Source organism: Cystoisospora suis (assembly GCF_002600585.1).
Source record: "Cystoisospora suis strain Wien I chromosome Unknown contig_2204, whole genome shotgun sequence".
In the NCBI taxonomy this organism is placed as follows: domain Eukaryota; phylum Apicomplexa; class Conoidasida; order Eucoccidiorida; family Sarcocystidae; genus Cystoisospora; species Cystoisospora suis.
In genome coordinates, this window is record NW_027155003.1 from 1 (window position 1) to 19,151 (window position 19,151).

Sequence of the window (19,151 nt, forward strand, 5' to 3'; positions counted from 1 at the left end):
GTGGTACGACGCTACTGCACGCTTCCGCTGGGCTACCTTGCCACACCACTACTGCCTTCTACAGGCACAACAATATCTTCTTTTTTTCCCCGCGTGTTCAACTCTTACTCCGGGTTTGGGCGTGTCCGGGCCTGTTCCGGAGGCTGGGCTGGCACCGGAGTTATACCTCCTGTCATCCAAACCGTCTTAGGGTGCGTCACTTGTTCGATTGGAACAGTCCCTCGGGCGCTAGTCACCGATAATCTACCCCTTGAAAAAGTCTGCGGATCAGTGGTCTTCAGCCGCGGCCAGCCTTGGGCCACCCAAGGATTTCCTCCCGTGACTAGACGTGGCTTTCCTTGTTTCGCTTCCGCCACGTCCCTGCTGCGCAGTGTTTACCGATCCTGCTGTTACGGCCACCAGCCATAGTCCACTGCTGACTCCACGGGCGCAACTCGTAGAAGTCGCCAGGAGGAACACCTCGTGACATCCCTTCCCCTTAAGCCAGCATACCGTACACTTTAGTGTTGGTGGACTGGAAGATCTCTCCCTTTAGTCCCAACGTAGTGTCACAAGTCACTTTGTTGTTTGGCGGACCTCCTTGGCGACAGGAGGTTCGCTGCCAGTTAGACTTGGAGAACCGTCACTAGTATTCACACGTCGACTGCACTTAATTATTCCCCACAGCAGGGAACGTCCCAAGTTCTTGCAATGCACGCGCAAGTAGGGCGACGCCTTAAGTACACAGTGAGCAAGTCTTTCACTACATGCACTGGGCCAGTCGCACCAACACTCGCGACACTGGCCGTGGCGTAGCGGCCACAAAAATAAAGAACAGTATCAACTGAACTTATCGTGTTCTTACTTCGTGCACCACGGTGGTCCGCGCGCATCTATACTGACTCGTGCCTCCTGACTTTTGGCTTCCTCGTCTCCCTTGTCTCCCGCATGCACTCCACTAACCTTTCGTACACGTAGCCTGGCGCCTTCTTACCAGAATATATACGGGGGCGTGTTCCTCTTTTGAGTCCCGCTCGGATGGCTGAGTCCGTACCTAGACGACTTATTCGGTGGCGCCCTTTCGTCGCCCTGAGCGTCGCCGTTCTGGGTTCTTCCAGTTTTAATCCCAGCTTGTAAGGAAGGCGTTGTGGACGTCTGTTGGAGCTGCCGTTGTGGCCCTCCTCCCTGTCCCCTCCGGTGAAATCTCATGCTTTCCAGTCGCCCCCTAAAGTAGTCGCGGACTGATTCGTTTGCGTTCGCTGGGTTTGACTCGGGTATCCACGTTGTCTCCCCATTCAGTCCCTGCACCGGAAATTCCCTGATATCACTGTTACCCTCCTTTGCTATCCGGTGATCTAGAATGCCTTCGATCTGGTATTCATCGTCACCCAGCCGCTGCTCCGGTCTTGAATCTCGAGACAAACGGGGCTGTTCTTCCGTCACCGGTCTGAGAAGCGAAACACGAAAACCGGGTGTATGTGCCACAACGGCGGAAGTTGCAGTTTCGCTGCATTATTGCCCACCATGTTCAGAATACTGAATAGCTCCACGTACCTAGGTCGCTATGCTTTTGCATATTCGTGCAGAGGAAGGTTTGTCGATTTCAGCCATACCCTCTTTCCCGGCCCAGACTCCACGGGTCCGCGGTGCTGATCAGCGCAGCGCTTCTGGTAGGCTCGAGCCTTCCGTAGTCCCCGCTTCGGCATTTGTAATTTTACTTCTGCTGGGAAAGGGAAGCAACCCCAAGGAGGAAGCAGTTGGAAGATTGAATTATTGAGAAACAGGTTGCGCAGGGAGAATGTCAGGGCGGTCGCCCAGACATGCACATGGTTAGTATTCCTACATACGAGTAGACCTATTGTTAGCTAGCATAATACTCTATATGGCGGGTAGCTACTGTATCTTACGTGTAGCGCTAGCTAGTGTAAAAAGATTTGAGATTGAAGCAGAACGTGAACAGACGCGGAGCCGGGCCGCACTGAGAAGCGGCGATTCCTTAGCCACAACCACCCGAACTCGTCCCTAGTTAGCTTCCCCTAGGAAGCATCACCGTCCAATCTAACTCTATTACCCACGTAGCAGATAGGGGGTAGCAGATAGAGTGGGTCTGAAGAAACACTCCCAACTACGGGAAGGCGGGGAATGACTCTTCCCCGGAGACCTCAGCGAAGCTGAGTGCTCGCAAAGGGAGGGACAGGAACGTTTGGAGGTGCTACCCCGGGACCCGGCTGGACGACTTGCCGTGGTCAGTCCGAAAAGGCAAACCCCAGCCGGAGGTAAAAGGGAAGCGACGCCAAGATAAACGGCCATTCAAGATAGGCTTACAGCAAACGAAAAGACAATCCCCCCCGCGGCTGCAACAGAAGCACTGACCAACGACGCAGTTCCCCACGCACGTGACAGGAGCACCCCGGACGAGCGACGGTTTCTCTTGCGGAAGTTGCCCAGTGGGAGCAACCATCGAAAACCCTTTCGGCTTAGGTTTTTACGCTCCTTAGGTATAAGTGGGGGGGGAGGAGGGAACCAATCGTGGCAACGAACCACACCGTCGGTAAAAGCCCGTCACATGGTTTCATCGTCAATGTGGAGGTATACGGATTTTTTATCGTGCTTGATTTTCGGACGTATATCTGAGAAGCATTGGTGATGTTTTACATGTGAAACCGACAAAACTCCTTTCCCCGGGGTCGCGCCCTGTAAGATCCTTTCTCATTTTTCCTTCAGTTGGCGCATGCTGGGGCGATCGCATGCGCGGCCAGTGCATGCTTTGGCTGTCGACATTCGGTCCTTCGCTCCAAACTTGGTCGATTTCTTTCGTCCTTGAGTCGGGGGAGAGGTTTCTTCGTCGGTACACAACCGCTACCCAGTTCAACGGCATCGGGGGGCACCAGATCGGTTCTGGACTGGCAAAAAACGTCCATCGATAGCGCGTAGATCGATTGTGTCGACCTGAGGAGACACTTGAGTCAACAGGGAAAAAGTGAACTGTATGTGACAAAGAAGAGACTGACTTCCCTCCCTGGTTATGTTGTAGACTTGTAGTGAGAAGCTTAGTGCTGCTGCGCTTTGGAATTTGAATGCAGTTGGCCGGCCCCTTTGTTGGAAAAGGAAGAGTGAGACAGCTGAGAGACCGTCGCTTGCCGGGCGGTCAGTCCTTTCGTCCATTGGATGCGGCTGTTATCTTTTGCCCAACGAGGGGTTTCAGTTAGGTACTGTCTAAAGAGCAGTTTCCGTAGAGGCATAACGGCAGCTCCGTAGTACACTCTGCGACTATTTTGCCCGGAGGAGATTCTCCTCTCTTCTCTCGATGACTTGCATTCTAGACCATGTCCTGAAGTTTCTCCAGCGTGTTGACCAGAGCCGCTAGATTGCTTTTCCTGAGTGAGGTCGGGTATGTATTGCCCACCTTCCTATAGACACGCGGGACAGGTCGCGGGCAGACCGGATCGTTCCTTTTCTTGTCTCAAGAACGACCGTAACGGAGTTGCCGAGTGATAAGATCCTGTAGAAACTGAGCTCGTTAGTATTGAGCTCAGAGTCGCCCGGAAAAGGCCGTCGTTCTCCCGAGCTCCATGAGTATTAAAGGGCGGTTCTGAGTAGATAATGCGCCTTGATGGAGGAACGAAAGAATTCTCCGCCGGAGCGCACGCACTCATGTCAGAAGTCCGTGAGCAGCCCTGTGAATCTTCACCCTGGACCTTTGTTTCTACGTTCTGCGCTCCGATCTTCAAGAAGGAAGGACAGGATGAGCCGGGGGCTGTCCTGAGCTGTAGAAAATGACGACCGAGGGCATCTCTGCTGATTGCCAAGACCGGAGTCTAAGTCATCATTGCAGATCCTCGCTGCGGCAACATCGGTAAAACGGGTTTCTCGGTTGTCCCTTTGTGTCAGGACTCCTCTTCCTCCTCGCACTTCCCTCTATTCATCTCTCCCGGTGTCCTGACGGCGTGACGGCTGTGTGCACAGAACAGTGAACGAGGAATGTCGGTACACACCACCGATCATTCCCCACAAAGTTCATTTGCTTTCGTCGCTTGTATCGGTCCTTTGTCCGTCGGGGAGCCTTCTACTTCTAATGCCAGCTCCTGTCTATTGACGCCTTTCAGCCCTGTCTCTGTCTCCGCTTTTCCGTCACTTCCGACCAAGAAAGAGGTATCCGTCTGTTCTATAGGAGATTCTATTCCCCTTTTCTTGTGATGTTCCTCGCGAGCTCACCTTTTGGCTCCTTCTTCTGCCCTTTCTATCATGGATGATCTATTTCGGTGTCTTGAGTTTGGGGATTTCCGCTCTCTTCTCGTTTCCGCTGCCTACTTTCCCCATCGGCGTCTACGGCCTCTTCTTTTTCCTCTTCTTCTTGTCCGAGAACGCTATTACACACCTCCAAAGGATTTGCTAGAACTGATATCTCAGTTTGATCCTGACTATGTGTCGTTAGCAGAAAGTCTTCTTTGTCTGCCTCTTCCTGAGATATGCTTTTCAGCGTTGAAACGAGCCGCCCTCTCTCCCACAATTTCTCCCTCTAAAGACCAAAAAAACTTTCTTCACAAAGGAACTGAGCGATGTATGCTTTCTACCTCTCCAGGGGGTCACGGGCGAGGAGCACCAGAGACAGGAGACAGTTCAGTCACGGTTTCTCAACCCCAGGGTCTTCTCAACAGTATTAGTGAAGAAAAGAAGAATCTCTCGGACCATAGAGTAGAAGCTGAAGGCAACGCTTCTCAGGAGTCGCAACAGCAGGCGACGCCTGCTGCTCCTTGTGCTTCGTCAGTTGTGTCTCCTCAAACATCTTCTTCTCCAAGGAGTGGTTTTTCTACGTCGCCCATCGCTCATCCAGTTGAACCCTCTTCATCTGCTTGTCTCTCGACATGGTCTACGGGTAGGAAGGGGGTTCCTGCCGCATTGACTGCACTGTCGCCTGACTTGCTTGTTCGTTCTTTTACTAGTGACTTATACGCTGTGTTGTGTCGCGGAAAGACTTCACCAGATTTTCAAGAAGTCTGGATCTCACTGTTGCCTCTCCTTGTGTCTGTTCTTCTCTTTCACATATCACCTGAGAGTTTGAATCAAGTTTCTAAATATGCAGGAAAAGCCCGATCCAGATGCGCTTCCCTCCTTCGTAGTCCGAGTGTAAAAGGAGAGCACGGGGACAGCGGCTTTTCTCATAGGGCAAATGTGAAAAGATATCGTGTACACATTGCGTCTTTTCGCTCCGCTCCGTTTACAACAGTTTCGCCTTCATCAGTGCCTTCCCAGGAGACTGGAGGGAAGGAGGAGAAAAGCGGAGTTGAGCTTCAAGCCGGAAACGACCAGGTAGAAGTAGGAAAGCAGCAAGATGGAGAGGCAGAAGAAAATGCTCTTAAGGAAAGCGATACTCAAAAGACTCTCAACTCGGAGAAGAAAGAAATAGACGAGGTGAAGGGAAGAGACAACAGTGCCATACAGCCCCCAGGTTTTCTGAAGACATCCAAATCGAAAAAAGGAACTCTTTTTCAAGGAGCCCCGTCGGTACCTAAAACGAAACGGCTCCGTTCTTCTCTTCTTGCGTCATCTTCACACTCTGTCGAAGGTCGTCACTCAACAGATATCGGAGCCAGTGCTTCTTCTCTTTCACCTACGTCGGAACAACTACGTAGTCTTCTGCCGTCCTCTTCATCTTTACGTACTCTCCCTGTCCTTGCGTTCTGCTTCGAGATTCTATGGACTCACTGGAGAACGGAGCTTCGGAACTCTCGCCAAGACAAACACCGGACGGCAGATGTCACGTCACCCTCAGGAGGGGTAACAAAAGGCGAGGGTGGAGGAGGGGCAGGAAGCAGGTCTTTCGATGGTGGAGACCCAGCTGGCGAGCCGGGCGAGTCCGCCCGAAAAGCTCACTTCAGGGAGATGCAGCAATTTGGACTGCAGCGTGGAGACATCCTATGGGATCACGACGAGCATCCGCAGGGAGGAGTTAATGACAGGAACAGCGTAGAGGAGAACGATGTGTTTCAAGAAACGCTCCATGCAGCTGTGTTTTGTACGGGGACACTCGAGCGGGGTCTACAGGTGAGGCAGAAGTGGTGGTTCTGTCTTCTGTTTGTCTCTTCCTCTGTACAGTCGTTTTGCTGGCTATGGATGTCGAGACAACGTGGACCTGAAGTGATATATCTTCGCACGTTCCCAGTCCGTTTCGAGACACAGTCCCCCCGATCTCGTAGTTCGCGTGCGTAGTCGTACGTCTCTTCGGGCCGTCGGTGATGAGAAAGAATAGTGAACAACCGAGCTCGCTCGTGCCTGTCCGTGCCGTCTAGTATCTTTACAAGTGTCAAAACGTATGTAGCAAAGTCACAGGGCGGTCCTCCAGGTACCGACTGTATTGTACGTATGCGGCAAACGGGGGGATCGCAACAATCCGGAAGGAGCTATGGCAGATGGCTCACTTGGTCGACGCCGAGCCCCGAAGGACACGAGCGATGTGGTGGCTCGAGCGGACGGTGCATGCATCCGAAGCGTTACTATGACAGCGTGATGGCTCTGTACCGGGGTGAAAAAGAAACGAATGTATGTGTGGGGAAGCCCCGCTTAGCTGATTTGTACGTTGTGACTGTAGAAGAATATAGCGGTGATTTGAAGGATTTCTACATCCGTTGCCTGGGTCGATTACATATCTTACTGCTTGTGTATGGATCTGTGGGTGGGGCATCTTTCGACCGCACGTATACGCCTCCGTCTGTGCCTTGGAAAAATACACGCTGATGTCTGGTGTTCTCTCCATAGGAAGCCCGAACGGCCGGGTTTAGATTGGGGTGCGGGGCGGATACTGTTGTACCGGTGGATATACGTGTTAGCAGCGCAATTCTGTCGCTCACAACAGTGGAAATCGAGCCTCGATGCCGAGGCCGTTAATCGGTGTCGCGATGCCGAAACTCGCGAAGAAACTTTTTTTTGATATTGCTTTGTCTCCGCACCGTTCCGTGTTTTCTGGTCAGGTAGCGGAGTCAGTTGTTGACAGCCTCCTTGGCCTCCTGTCTTCGGCTGGGCAGCCACGTTCTTCCTCTCGCGTTGTCTTTTCCTTCTGTCAGAAGACCTTCTCCTCTCTCCGCCTTATCTCTCGTCCGTTTGCTGAACTACTTGCACTCAAGCTTTCTGACTCCTTATGTCTTCCGTTTGCTCCGCGTACACCTGGTCCCTTTGTAGTATTACAGCTTTCTGCCTTTACCTCGGTTGACCAACTACACGCAGCGGTATGTAAAAGGAGTCTTCACATTGAAGCATTGAAGACGTATCTTTCCCTTACAGTATTCGCCCGGTATCTTTGTCGCCTGCCGGGAACGGCTGCGTTGAAAGCTGAGTTGCTTTTGTTCTTCTTTGTTCTGAGCTATGACCATGAAGAAGCTCAGCGCAAGCGCCTGGTCCAAGAAACCCGGGAGAACTTAAGAGAGCAGAAGAGAGTTGCTGCGTTAGAAGAAGGATTTCAGAGGAAAACAAGCAAAGCACTCCTAATGCCGCATGGTCCTGGCACAGCCAGCACGGCTCGGCCGCTAGCAGAGGAAGGTAGTGCAACCGAGCCGGCTGCTTCTTCGTCTTCTTCTATCTGTTCCCTCTCTTTTGCTACTGCAGGCTCTTTAACGGCTGGACTGGGTTCGGGTCTTCCCTCTTCTGCTGTAGTGTCTTCAGCCACATCATCTTCCTCAGGGTTTTTGAAGAGCAGAGGATCTCGGTCACCTCCAGCGACTGAACAGCCGAGTGCACCTTCTTCTCCAGAACAGAGTAGAAGAAATTCTGTGTCGTCTTCTCGATCGTTTCCATCGAGCGTCTTTTTTCTTGGCAACGGCGAGTTCGTGTTGTCCTCCGAGAAAGGGTTTGTGGCTCACGTCCTTCTCCGTTTTATTGAGGAGGAGCTTCTCGGTAATCCTTTTTCTTTGTCATCTCTCTCCTCGTCTGCGCCGTTTCGGGCTTGCTCGACGTCCTCTGTCGTGGGGTCCGGTCTGACTCATCTGACTGTTTCCTCCACTTCGTCGGCCGCGTTTTCAGAATCGTCTTCTGTCCCCCTGTTCTCACCTTTGCTTGACTGCCCTGCATCGACTGCGAAGCTCCATAATCTTAGGAGGTGTAACCGGACATGGGGTCTTCTCGCTGTTGCGGAGATGATAGGACTGCTCCCTGTTCAGTCTCTCTCTCTGTCATTACGCCGTGTTTTCCGGTTGAGCCTACCTTACGCTGTATTGTGGGCACTAAGGCTAACGGCCTTCACGTCGTTGGCTGCCTCTCACTATTGCGATGTCCTCAGGGCTTCTTTCGCTTCTTCACCCGCTCTCATCGCTCCGACCGCCTCTAGTCCTACGCTTCCACCTCGAACAACTGCCTTAGTGGCAGCGTGCGAGGCGGTGGCGTTTGGGTCTTTCTGTTGTTCTTCTGAGCAAGTTGGAGGATATTTTTCGCATACCTCTCTCTCCGCTGAAGGCAGCTCATCGGGTTCTGTGCCTGCCGAAGTCGTCGCAGACCTTCGACAGAATCTAGCTCTTCTTTTGTTCGACGTGGACACCCAAGCAGTCATGAGGCCAGCAAATCCCCTGCTTGTCCAAAAGACGTTAGTGCAACTTTTGCCTTTTGCAGCCGCGTATCTGCCGTGGCTCTCAGACCGTCTCGGAAATGCGATGCTTTTCGACTTTGCGCTCGGGGGACTTCTCGAGACGCGCGATGGAGACGAGGAGGACGAAGAGGTCGATGGGGGGGCGGAGGAGGACGGAGAGGAGCCTGAAGAAGAAGACTCGAGAGAATGGGTGAGAGGGGGACGAGTGGTGGCAGAACAGCTAGGCAACGGGGACGGTGGTGGGGGAACCTTCACAAGAGTGAGTGACGAAGATGGGGCAAGAGCAGGAGGAGGCAGTCAGAAGAAGAGAAGAAAGGCTATGGACAAACTCGAGAAAGCATTCATCCAGCTCGTCAAAGGGGGCAGACACACGAGAGCACGTTCGCGCGCGCAGGAGAGGGCAGGGGGGCACCCGTGCACACCAGAACAGATAGGGGACGTCGCGAAGGAAACAAGGGACAACGCGGCAGGTGGTGGACAGCCATCTTTGACCACCTGTCGCCTCTTGTACTTCGTGTTTTCATTCGCCAGGCACGCAGTGGAGGCAAGCTTGGTTTTCTCACCAGCCCTTGTCACTCGATGTCATGCTCAGATATATGGGGGGGGGTTCCACGTTCTACCTTACACTGCGCTTCAGCGGTGGCTTCACTGCGTCGAAATTCTGACGCAGATGCTACAAGGCCTGCCCCCTTTGAACCAGGGGGGAGCCGAAGGGCATCCGGAAACACACTGCTGGTCTGATGGGACGCCTGCGCCATGTCTTACTTCTCCGCTAGTAAGAGATTTCTCGTTGACGTGATTGAGTTTTCAGTGACACCCACCCGGGAGGATCTGTGTATACGAAGGTCTAGAGGCAACGGTTGAACGTTCTTGATCAGCTGCATGGACGTCCGTGTACATTCAGGGCCCTTGTGCCTACGTACATGGGGGAGGGCGCGTGCTCGCCTCGATGCTCACTAAAGTCCGTACATCCATCCAGACAGTCGTGGCTGGATAAGTGCCCACGAACATGTACGTATATGCGTGTACGCGTTCACGTGTGTACTGCACATGGCGTCATGCCTAGGTAAAGCTGTGTCCTCGCATCTATCTATGTTTTAATCCGTGTACCTATCTCTGTCGACCTACCGAGCAGACAACGTTTTTTCGGCTACAATTGGGTCCTAACCCTGCTTTTGTCTGTACTATTCAACTTCGTTGGTGTCGCGTGCTCCTGGGCGGAAAAGGTGTATGGATGCGGACTGTTTCGGCCTTGGAAAAGTCTTTTGACACGCCTCTCTGCCCTTGACAAGGAAACTGCGCCGCCCATAGTCGGTGCACGGTTTGCTCTCTAGATGACACCGCCAGTGTAGCGCCACATGATGCCAGTTGCACTATATACAAAGTGCCGCTGCTCTGTCCGACTGAGCCTGTCGGTTCATCATTTCCGGGACAACTAAGAGAAAGGACAAGGCACGTGGCGACCGTTTTTCTTTACTTCGGCGGAGCTGCCGGTCTTCATGCCCCTTAGGTGTGCTATATTCGTGTGAAGGCCGCCTGCTACGCAGTGGAGCGTGGACGGTATGCAGGTGGGTCCCGTGGTGCCTGGGTGTTCCCGGTACGAGGTCAAGGCTGCACAGGGCATCTAATAGAGATAGTAGTGTACGTAGTGGTTATATCCTTTCAGTGTCTGGCCGTTCCTAAACCTTTTTCTCTCACTTCCGAGTACATACTATAAGACTTCCACCACTGTCCGCTTCCAACTTCATTGCGTCGGTTCGTCATTGCTTGTTGTTCTCTTCCTTGTTCTCCAGGACATCCCCTTCATATTTGGTTTCTTACGTGCGCACTCATTCCCATCTGAGGCCGATTTCCTCGGGCCATCAAACGCAAGTGGTGTCTCGTCAGGCTTTGCTCTTCGCGGATCGTACCGGGGTGTATTGTTTACCGATGCTGCAGCTGGAGCGCCCGAAGGAAGCCTCAACCAGCAGGCCCGACAGTGGCGGAGAGAAGGGGCCGGAGTGGGCCTGGTTCTTTACCTTATTGCAAAGCTGCATTCAATACCTTATTTCAAAGGTGACACACTGTGTCTCTTCTTGAGTGTTATGGGAGATGGGCAACACAAAGTATGCTCTGCTTGCACTCTGTGTAGGAACATACCTATGTGTACGTACACTAAGATGCCCAACGTAGTGGTCTCTGCAATTCGTCGGTTTGTCGCAAGTCGAGAAGGGGACGTGGGGGAGACCGCACTCCAGAGAGAACAGGTACGGGTTCAGGGAATTTTCCATGCGATGTTTCCCTCTCTGTCATAACATTATGGCCAAAAGCAGCACATGAATTGGACTCTAAGTCCCGCAGGAAAGCGAAATTTGTCTGCGTTTTTCCCGGTGACGCTCCCTGCGAAGCAGGGACAGGCCAACATGTGGATTCTTTGGTGGAAATCGTCTATGAAGAAACAATCCTGGACCGAACCTCGGCGACTGTTAATCTGAGACTTCGCTGAGTTTTCTGCCAGTCTCAGCTAGTTCAGGGACGCCTGTGTGTTGGTCTTTATCATTTCTTCCTTTTTCCCGTTATTATCGGTTCCTTGCCTCAGCTAGGGATGCAACGTTTTTGGCGAAGCTTCACAGCGCCCTGCCTTGGAACGGCTTTCTGAATTTCTGCTCAAGCGAGTGAGCAAACGTCCCCGTCCCACCCCCGAACACACAGTTGAGGCAAAGTTCATGGCAGCTTCGACGCCTTTGTATTTGATGTTGCCCTCTTTCCGGTAGCTTTTGCCCGGGCTTCCCGTGCGCTTTCGAGGGAAGATGTTTATCCATCTATTTACGTATCTGTGTACAGGCGCGTACGCGTATACTAATGTATGTCCGTATGTATCTATGCGAACTCATGTGCGTCAATCTGATGCCTGCCACAAGCTCACCCGTTCTCTTCCTCGTTAAACACGGTCTGCCCTACAGCACTTCACTATACCTACACCATCGTGATAGGGGGGGAAGAGGCGCAGCTGGGTAGAGCTTCATTGAGCAACCACGGCATGTACGTCTCTCCACAAAGCACCGCCGGAATTGTCCATGTCCTGCGTTGTCGCATTTGTGTGGACTTCGACAGGTCTCTCTTTCCGGTTGTTTTATATGCTTGTCTCCGTGTCGTCAGTCATTCGAAACCTTGCCCCCCATGTAGGTGTGTTCTTTCTGACACACCGTCTTGTCCTTCACAGTCCACTGCTGGGACACTGGATGCTACGCTTCGTGCATGACGCTCTCTCCGCCAGCCTTCCCGAGGTGCTCTCTGTCAATCAGCCTCTCGTCCCGGACTGGCGAACGCGCTTGGATCCTTCGTCTATATCTCCTTTAGTCCTCGCACGCGCCAATGCAGTCGGAGGTGTTCGTATGAATCAGTCAGTCCCTGCAGTACTTTCCCTGCACCCTGCCGGGCTGTTCTTGCATCTGTCCCGCGTGTGATACAGACAGCGCCATTGAGCCATATGGTCACCTGCACTTAAGAAGGAATTACAGTCCGCATATGCATTGTGGCTTGTCCGCGCGGAGCTCTCACTGTTTACCGTTTCCGTCTCCTCTTTTTCTTGTGATGTGTCAAAAAGCGACCGCGTCAGAGAGACATTTGCACAAGAAACTTCTCTAATCTGTTTGCTTATTCCATCCGGATATCTATGTAGCATGAAGCAGGTTTAGTGATCTGCCATGCACCTCAATGTGTTTACGGTACATAAAGGACCTTGTCCGCGCCGAGCACGTGCACGCCCTGAACTCCTTACTACGCCTGCGAGGACGCTGTAGCCGGCTCACCAGTCTGAGGCGTATAATGACGTATAGACAGGTCCGTGTCTGCGTGCGCCTTCGACTGAAGTGCTTGCTGCACTCGTATGCAGAAGGGCGTGTCACCGCAAGTGTGCAGGAGAGCGTTTCTCAGTTCCTTCTGCGGAGTCGCCGGGACTACCTTTGCGTCCCACAGTCAGAGCGGAGTACCCCTCAGGAAAACTTCCTATAGTGTGTTATGCCCCGCATACTAGTTGAATTTTTCCACCAACCGCAAGCAAAATATTCAAGCTCACGAGTCCTACGCATCTAGCCTCCTTCTGTCAGGTCATTTCCCCGCTTTGGCCCATCAGTCATCGATCTTGCTCATGTGCCAACAACACTTACGGTGCAACATCTCTGTGGAAGCCCGGCAAGACTGCCTGACTTATCATCGGCCTTCTTGCATGTACAGACAGATCTCGTTTGATGAATGGTCGCCAGACATATCTTCAAGTGCTTCGGCTTACTAGACTGTAAGTGAGCTACATAACCATGTGCCTACGGAGAATGTGTGGCCTCTCCTTCAGTGAGCTACATGAGCACCTTCTTGAGCCAGAATTCTTGTCTTTACTTGAGTCCGAGTGTGTGCGCACAGGCTGCTTTCCGCGTTTGCGGCAGACGGGAATGTCGCCAATGTGTGGTCACATGTCCGTAGAACTGCGAGACTAGCATCTTCACCATCGCACTTGAGAACGGTTGGGTTTCGGGGCGGCCTTCTTCCGTCTGCCTTGGAAATTTTTGCGTTCGGGTGCGACAACCTCTGGAGGTGAGCTTTGCGTTTCTCTCCCGGCTACTGCGTGTGACGGGAGAAAACATCAGTTTCACTCGAATTCATCACCACCGTGCGCATGATTGTGCCAATAGATGAGAGGTCGGCGCCACTACCATTGTCGCTTCGCGGCATGGTCCTCTCTTCATCCGAAACGGGTTTACCGGTCACCTCTGATGTGTGACGATCCTTGTCCGCTTGTGGTCGGTCTCCAAGCAGATCTGGTGCCTAGGTTTCAGGATTGTCGGCTTCCAGGAATTGACAGATGGCTGTGTGTTTCATCCCCAAGCTTCGTTGGCTAGCGTGTTCCCAGCCAACCGTGCGTATTTCTGACTCAGAAGAAACTTGGTGTCTGGCCAGTACCTTGTGGTGTCCAGCAGCTGACTGGGAGACCCGTTCCAAGTAGGACAGTGGTGCAGGGCCAGCGACACCGCTTGAATAGTCATACTAGAATAGTGCACATCCTTCGCAGCGTCCGTCTTGCCAGTGTGTGTGCTGTGGCTGTTGTGCCTGTTATCCGTCACTGCAATCCCCCGGTGAGCACTTCCGACAGTGCTCACTTTTGTCGATAGATCCATTCTGTATGCTTGTCAACTGTGTCTCGTCCGGCTCTCCCTTGCCTTCTCTTTGTCCGCGACCTTGCACGCGCAGATTTTGGGCTGATATTGTTCCCGACGACTTCCGCTCTGCCTCGACCTGCTTCTGCAGTAGAGGCTCGGCAGGGGCACAAGGGAATGAGAAATGCTCGCGGAACCACACCGGCGTTTCTCGTTACTCTAACGTTTCCCCGAGCGACGATTCGCCCGAGGCGCCTCCGGCGGAAGAGAGTACCAGTGCGGCCCCGGCAGACACTACTGCCCCACAGACTGGCCGCGGCCACGCCACGTCTGTGCCGGAGTCGGGAAATCTGCTTGAGACTTCGGTACTGTTGCCTACGTCAAAAAGTACGCAGGAAGAGACACGGTGTCTTGCTGCCTCAGCTTCTGCCCTAGAGCCGTCCTCTTCTTGTAAGGCTTCTTGCCCGTCGCAAAATAATTTTTCTGCTGAGAACGCCGCGGGCGAAACACCGCCTCGTGCCAAAGAGAAAGGGTACCCGCAGCAGCTCTGTACCCAGACGAGCAGTGGGGATTCATCTACAGCTCCTGTTGAAGCGAAGCAGCAGGCGGGGAAAGAGGACAGCACTGCTTCTCAGGCTTCTTCAACGCATCGTGTGAGGGCGTGCCTGGAATCTCCGAGGTTCGGCGGAGAGACTCGAAGACGAGATTCCTGTTTGTTGTTGGAGACCTGGCATCTGATGGCCGCCGCGGAGCCTGTCGTGGCCACAGCTTGCGTTGTGATTCAGTTACTTTCTACCTTTGTTCACCGTTGCTCTGTCGCACGGAAGCGGCACTCCCGAGAACTGAATGGTGAAGGGCCGCTTCTTAGTAATGCAAAACACTCCGAGAAGCAGCTGTGTGTGCACGAGGACATGTCTCTGTTCTTTTCGTCTTCTCTGCTTCCCTCTGAGCCCAGGAGAAAGGACAGATTGGAAGGACCCGCCCGGTGCATTTCAACGAAGAAGGATTTCGAGGGGAAGGGCTTACCGCGCCTGGGGGACGGGGACTGGAACAGCGCCATCGCTGCGCATTATTTCAATGTATGCCAGAACCCGCTGAACCTTTTGCTGCGTGTGCCCGGAATTGTCTTACGCCGCCTTATGGTGCTCGATATTTTACCGGAATGTATCTACTTCCTTCTTCTCAAAATGGAAACCTATCTCTCCTTGGGACCCCCTGTTGTTCCTGATTTCCCTCGGATCTTTTTTTCCCCCGAGGATGTTCTTGCCACGCAGGTACGACGAGTGTGCGGATGCTTCTTACAGCGTAATAGTCGTGCACTCATGTTCCACGACCTAAGGACGCTGTACCAACCGCAAGCTTTCGTACCCCTTTCTCAAGACGCTGAGAATGCCGACCGCTTACCCATTGCGTGTGCACCTGGTTCAGGCTCCTTTTTTTGGTCCGCCTGATGTACCCCACCACCGCACACAGGAAAGTGTGTTGTTTGGCAATTTAGTAGTCCGCAGCATCGCTCGACGCTTTTGTGTTCTGATTACTTCTGCGAGAAACGTAAAGGGGTGTGTCCCGTTCTACACGGAGGTGCGATGGTTCTGTGAAGCTGGATGCTCATTATATCAGCGAGCTGTGTGAGTTGGGAGAACGACTCCCGAGGACCAGCGGCACTCACGGACTGCCCGCGAAAACCTCAGCATGCATTTTCCGTTATTGCCCGGGGCTGTGGTCAGGCTTCAGTGTCGTCCAAACCGTGAACTTGAGGACGGGCTTCCTGCATCTCACACAGCGGGTGCTTGCCGTGTGTGGCGTCGCACTTTCTCTATTCTACTTTTTTCTAGGGACAGTGGCGTTGTACCGAGCATGTCGCGTTTGCCTGCGTCACAGTCCTTACACACGGATTCACGTGATAAGCCTCACCTGTCTGTGAGTCTATATTAAACACAAGAAGAGGCTTACGGGCAGAGAAGTCTCCTCGACACTACGGACGCGATAGTGCAGCGACACCCCTGGTGGCGAAGCCTCCGAACAGGTATCCTCGGCTGTTGTCTATCTCCGATTCTGCAGGAGGCAGCTGTCTTTCAGGTCCTTATCGAAGCGTGCCGCGACGCGCCTGGCCGGCGAGGGCCCGTCCCGCCCACATACTTCGGGCGCAAACCCAGCACGACATACGGGATTTGGGAGATTCTGTGCCGCCTACTTGACCGCCAGCAGGCGCGCCGTCCGCAAGCACTCCAGCTTCTCTTCTCAGGTGGCTTTTCGTCCGAAGCTGTCAACCCCATTTGCCGGTTTCTCTCTGAGCCTCAGCGGCTTCTTCCTTTGCTCACGGTAGCGCTTAAAGAGACAGCTGGCGCCATCTGGAAGGCGTCCGAAGAAGCGAAGCAGAAACAAGTAGACAGCCAGAGGCGTCCGGTCATTACCAGGTTAGCACTCGTGCACTCCATGTGTGGCTGTCAGGGTCGTCGTTCAGCATTCATCGGGGCGCTTTCCTTCTGGTTCCTCGCCTCTCGCTGCATCTGTCCTTGGCCCCGAGGGAACGGCCACAAAGCACGAGCACAGCGATCCACTCATCGACGAGCTCACCTTCCGAGATACAGCTTAGCAAGTCACTCTCATCATGACTGTTTATGGAAGCGAAGGCTAAAAACCAGTTTCAATGCGCTGGCGCACCCTAGACGTCAATTCGGCGTGGCATTGCGCTTTACAGTGTGTAGACCTTGTGCGGGTCTTCGCGAGGAGCATCGCGGACGGCTGTGGGAATAGACCAGTGCCATCTTTCCAGATCTGTGGGGTGATACGTCACACACGCACACGACTCGTCTGTAAGGCCACCTCCAGGAGTACACATAGGTGCTTTTCCGGCGTATGCAGACAGGCCAGTCTAAGGGGCATTGTCTTGCCTAGACACATGAATGGAGAAGTACACAACACTCACACCTAAGTCTCAAGGCAATCGTAATATTGTGCAGTATCCTGACGTGATTCAGGAGGGGGGCTGAGAGAATCTACTAGCTTTACGCTGCTAAAGGGCCACAGAAGCAAGGTTATCGGCTCGCTCGCGTCGCGGGGAACCGGGTTTAAGGTTTAGGCACGAAAAGACACACTGTCTACCATTCATTTCTGAGACATACCAAGAGCTCGCCGGTGCCACCACAGAGGGAGGGGGCGTTGCAGCAGGACATCGTAGTCTGGTTCTGCCGCGAATACCCGAGAATAAGAGTATCGCCAGTCACAGAAAGCCGCAAGTATTCGAAAATACGTATCCTATTCCGGCTCCTCGCCGTGCTCCAACCAATAGGCTTTTCCGTATTACGGGGTCTCAACTGTTAGTGTCGGTTGGGCGGCGCCCGCAATGCTCTGTAGACTCCATCCCCAACCCGAGAGGGGAGAGGTCACTGAGCCTGCTTTGCACTTCCTCGATTTGTTACGTGTCTTGTCTCTATCGACAGGCCCACCCGATCAGGGTAGACGTGGCCGCCTGTCCAGGTGCTCAATGTGAGTGCTACGGTGGGGTAGGGGTACGTTGCTGTTATCTTTGAATGGGTTATTCCGCAGCTACGAACGCTTTGTAGCTCTCCCCGCTTCGCCCGTATCCGCCTCCGTCCATCCGGCGCTGCCCCCTCTGACAGCCGTAGACCGGTGCATCTTCTATTTGAAAGCTATCGTCTGCGTAGCTTGTGACTTGAGAGATAACGAGGCTCTCCGCAGCGACGACTCTGACACCAATCCGGCGTTTGCAGCTGAGAGCGCCAACGCGGTCCTTCTAGAAGCTGTCAAGCACGTCGGCGATCACGGTGAGTTCCGTCGTAAGGCGGTACCCGTTTGTGTGCCCCGCCGTTCATTTTGTATGTTGTGATTCTTATGCCCGTACCTTTTCCATGCGAGTCCCTTCGTCTCTCCGAATCAGCTGGCTGTTGCCTAGCCCTTTGTTGGTTACGGGTGTGTGCTCCGACGTATTTCGTTGCCTTCCTCTCTCCACGCTGCAGCCTCTTCGGAAGGCGTGAGAGGTTGTGCTGCAACTGCACATCTGCTTAAGGCTTTCTTCTTCGTAACATTGCTTGGCATTCCAGGGGGAGCGCTGCGTAGTGCGTTCAGTTATAAACATTGAGATCCCCTTTCCGTTTAGCTCTCGCAGACCTGACACCGCCTTTGGACTAGCATGCTTCGGTCACGGGGTTGTCTTCTGTTCTTCATGTCCCTTTCACGTAGCTTCTGAGGAGCTCTGTGAGCTGGTCCGTCGCGCTCTCCCGGTCGCATTTCCTCTCTACTACCTCTTTCCCAAATTGGCTGTGCTGGTGAACGCTTTTCTGTCAAGACGGAGCCTCCTGAATGGCGAGGCGGTTGTGGTGTCTGGAGATGGAGGCCCCGAGCAGCAACAAATGTACACAGGAGGCAACTCCGCCGGAAGTCCTGGCAACGCAGGCGAACCAGATATAGGGCCACGGGCGGCTTGTGAAGCAATGCTAGAGTAGGGTCTTTTCTTAAAGTCACCACCTGTGGTCATGCTATCTTGCCAATTCCAATGATCATACGTCACAAGCGCATGAGGTCTTCCCGTACCTGCGGAGAAACTCCGGTGAACTGCCTTAATTGTTGCTGCGTGCCTGCCCGGCGAGCCAGCTTTACGGGCAGGCCTCTAGGAGGGGCTTTCCTCAGCGGTGTACAACAGCAGCTGCAGTCGACTCCCAGGTCTGTACTGTCCAAAATCTGTGCACGCGTGTCCACGCCTTCCTGCAGTTAACACCATGGTGAATGGCGGTTACCGGGAATGGCTGAACATTCGGTGTGTGTCCAGTCGCACTACTTCACGCAGCATCTCCTCTCTCGTGGTTGGTGAGGAACGGGCCGTCTGTCAAGGTTAGGAAAATGCACAGCAAAACAGTGCAACTGCGTAGCGGGATGAACGACGGGACAAGAGAGGCGGGTGTAGTTCATTCGTGGTGCGTGTGTGTGGCTTCAGACAACTCGGAGAAGATCTACGACTCGTTGTCGAGAGCGACGTGCAGCTGCGAAGCTCGGCCGCACAGCAGGACGAGAACTGAAGTGTGGCGTGTCCGGAGCTTCAGAGCTGTTCAGACAGAAGTCTCCGCTCAGAGTGAAGTACCCACGATTTCGCCACGGAGCACACTCCGGCAGTTCCCGTTCTCGTGGCGTGGCGGCCTGCACTTAACTGCAACTGAAGCGCAAGATTTCATTGCCGCTGTGCTGCACCCGTGGCTCGGTCTAGGCACCGTTGTGGAATGTCGGTGCGCTAGGAGGGACGGGCAGAAGCGTTTGGACGTTTTGTTGATTTGACGTCATTCCCTCTTCTTCCGTCATGAAATCATCGAATTGTTCCGACACTTCGGAGTTTCTCAAGAGGAGGACCGGCATTCCCAGGAGTAGGAACTGTGGATGAATGTGTCGTCTGCTTCGAGTGTCGATAGGCACGTCATTTCAAACCCGTCCTAGAACTTTCCGAGACATCAGCTGATGCA

At 53.5% G+C, this 19,151-nt stretch overlaps 1 protein-coding gene across 1 annotated transcript; it reads left to right on the forward strand.

Moving 5' to 3' along the window:
• Window positions 1–2,769: 2,769 nt before the first annotated feature.
• Window positions 2,770–18,841, forward strand: CSUI_004654 (uncharacterized protein). The gene is made up of 11 exons (XM_068064839.1): window positions 2,770–6,024; window positions 6,948–9,326; window positions 10,345–10,606; window positions 11,130–11,205; window positions 11,754–11,933; window positions 12,950–13,120; window positions 13,775–14,954; window positions 15,742–16,097; window positions 17,230–17,468; window positions 17,884–18,142; window positions 18,635–18,841. Exons 1-11 carry the CDS (start codon window positions 4,225–4,227, stop codon window positions 18,714–18,716), a joined length of 6,984 nt encoding a protein of 2,327 aa, XP_067923182.1. The 5' UTR covers window positions 2,770–4,224; the 3' UTR covers window positions 18,717–18,841.
• The last annotated feature ends 310 nt before the right edge of the window (window positions 18,842–19,151 follow it).

Bases quoted from the DNA above. Each gene is read 5' to 3' on its own strand.
- CSUI_004654 (XM_068064839.1), top strand. From the start codon at position 4,225: ATGGATGATCTATTTCGGTGTCTTGAGTTTGGGGATTTCCGCTCTCTT. The intron at 6,025-6,947 runs GTGAGGCAGAAG...TTTTCTGGTCAG, and splicing joins CACTCGAGCGGGGTCTACAG to GTAGCGGAGTCAGTTGTTGA. The intron at 13,121-13,774 runs GTGAGCTTTGCG...TTGCACGCGCAG, and splicing joins GGGTGCGACAACCTCTGGAG to ATTTTGGGCTGATATTGTTC.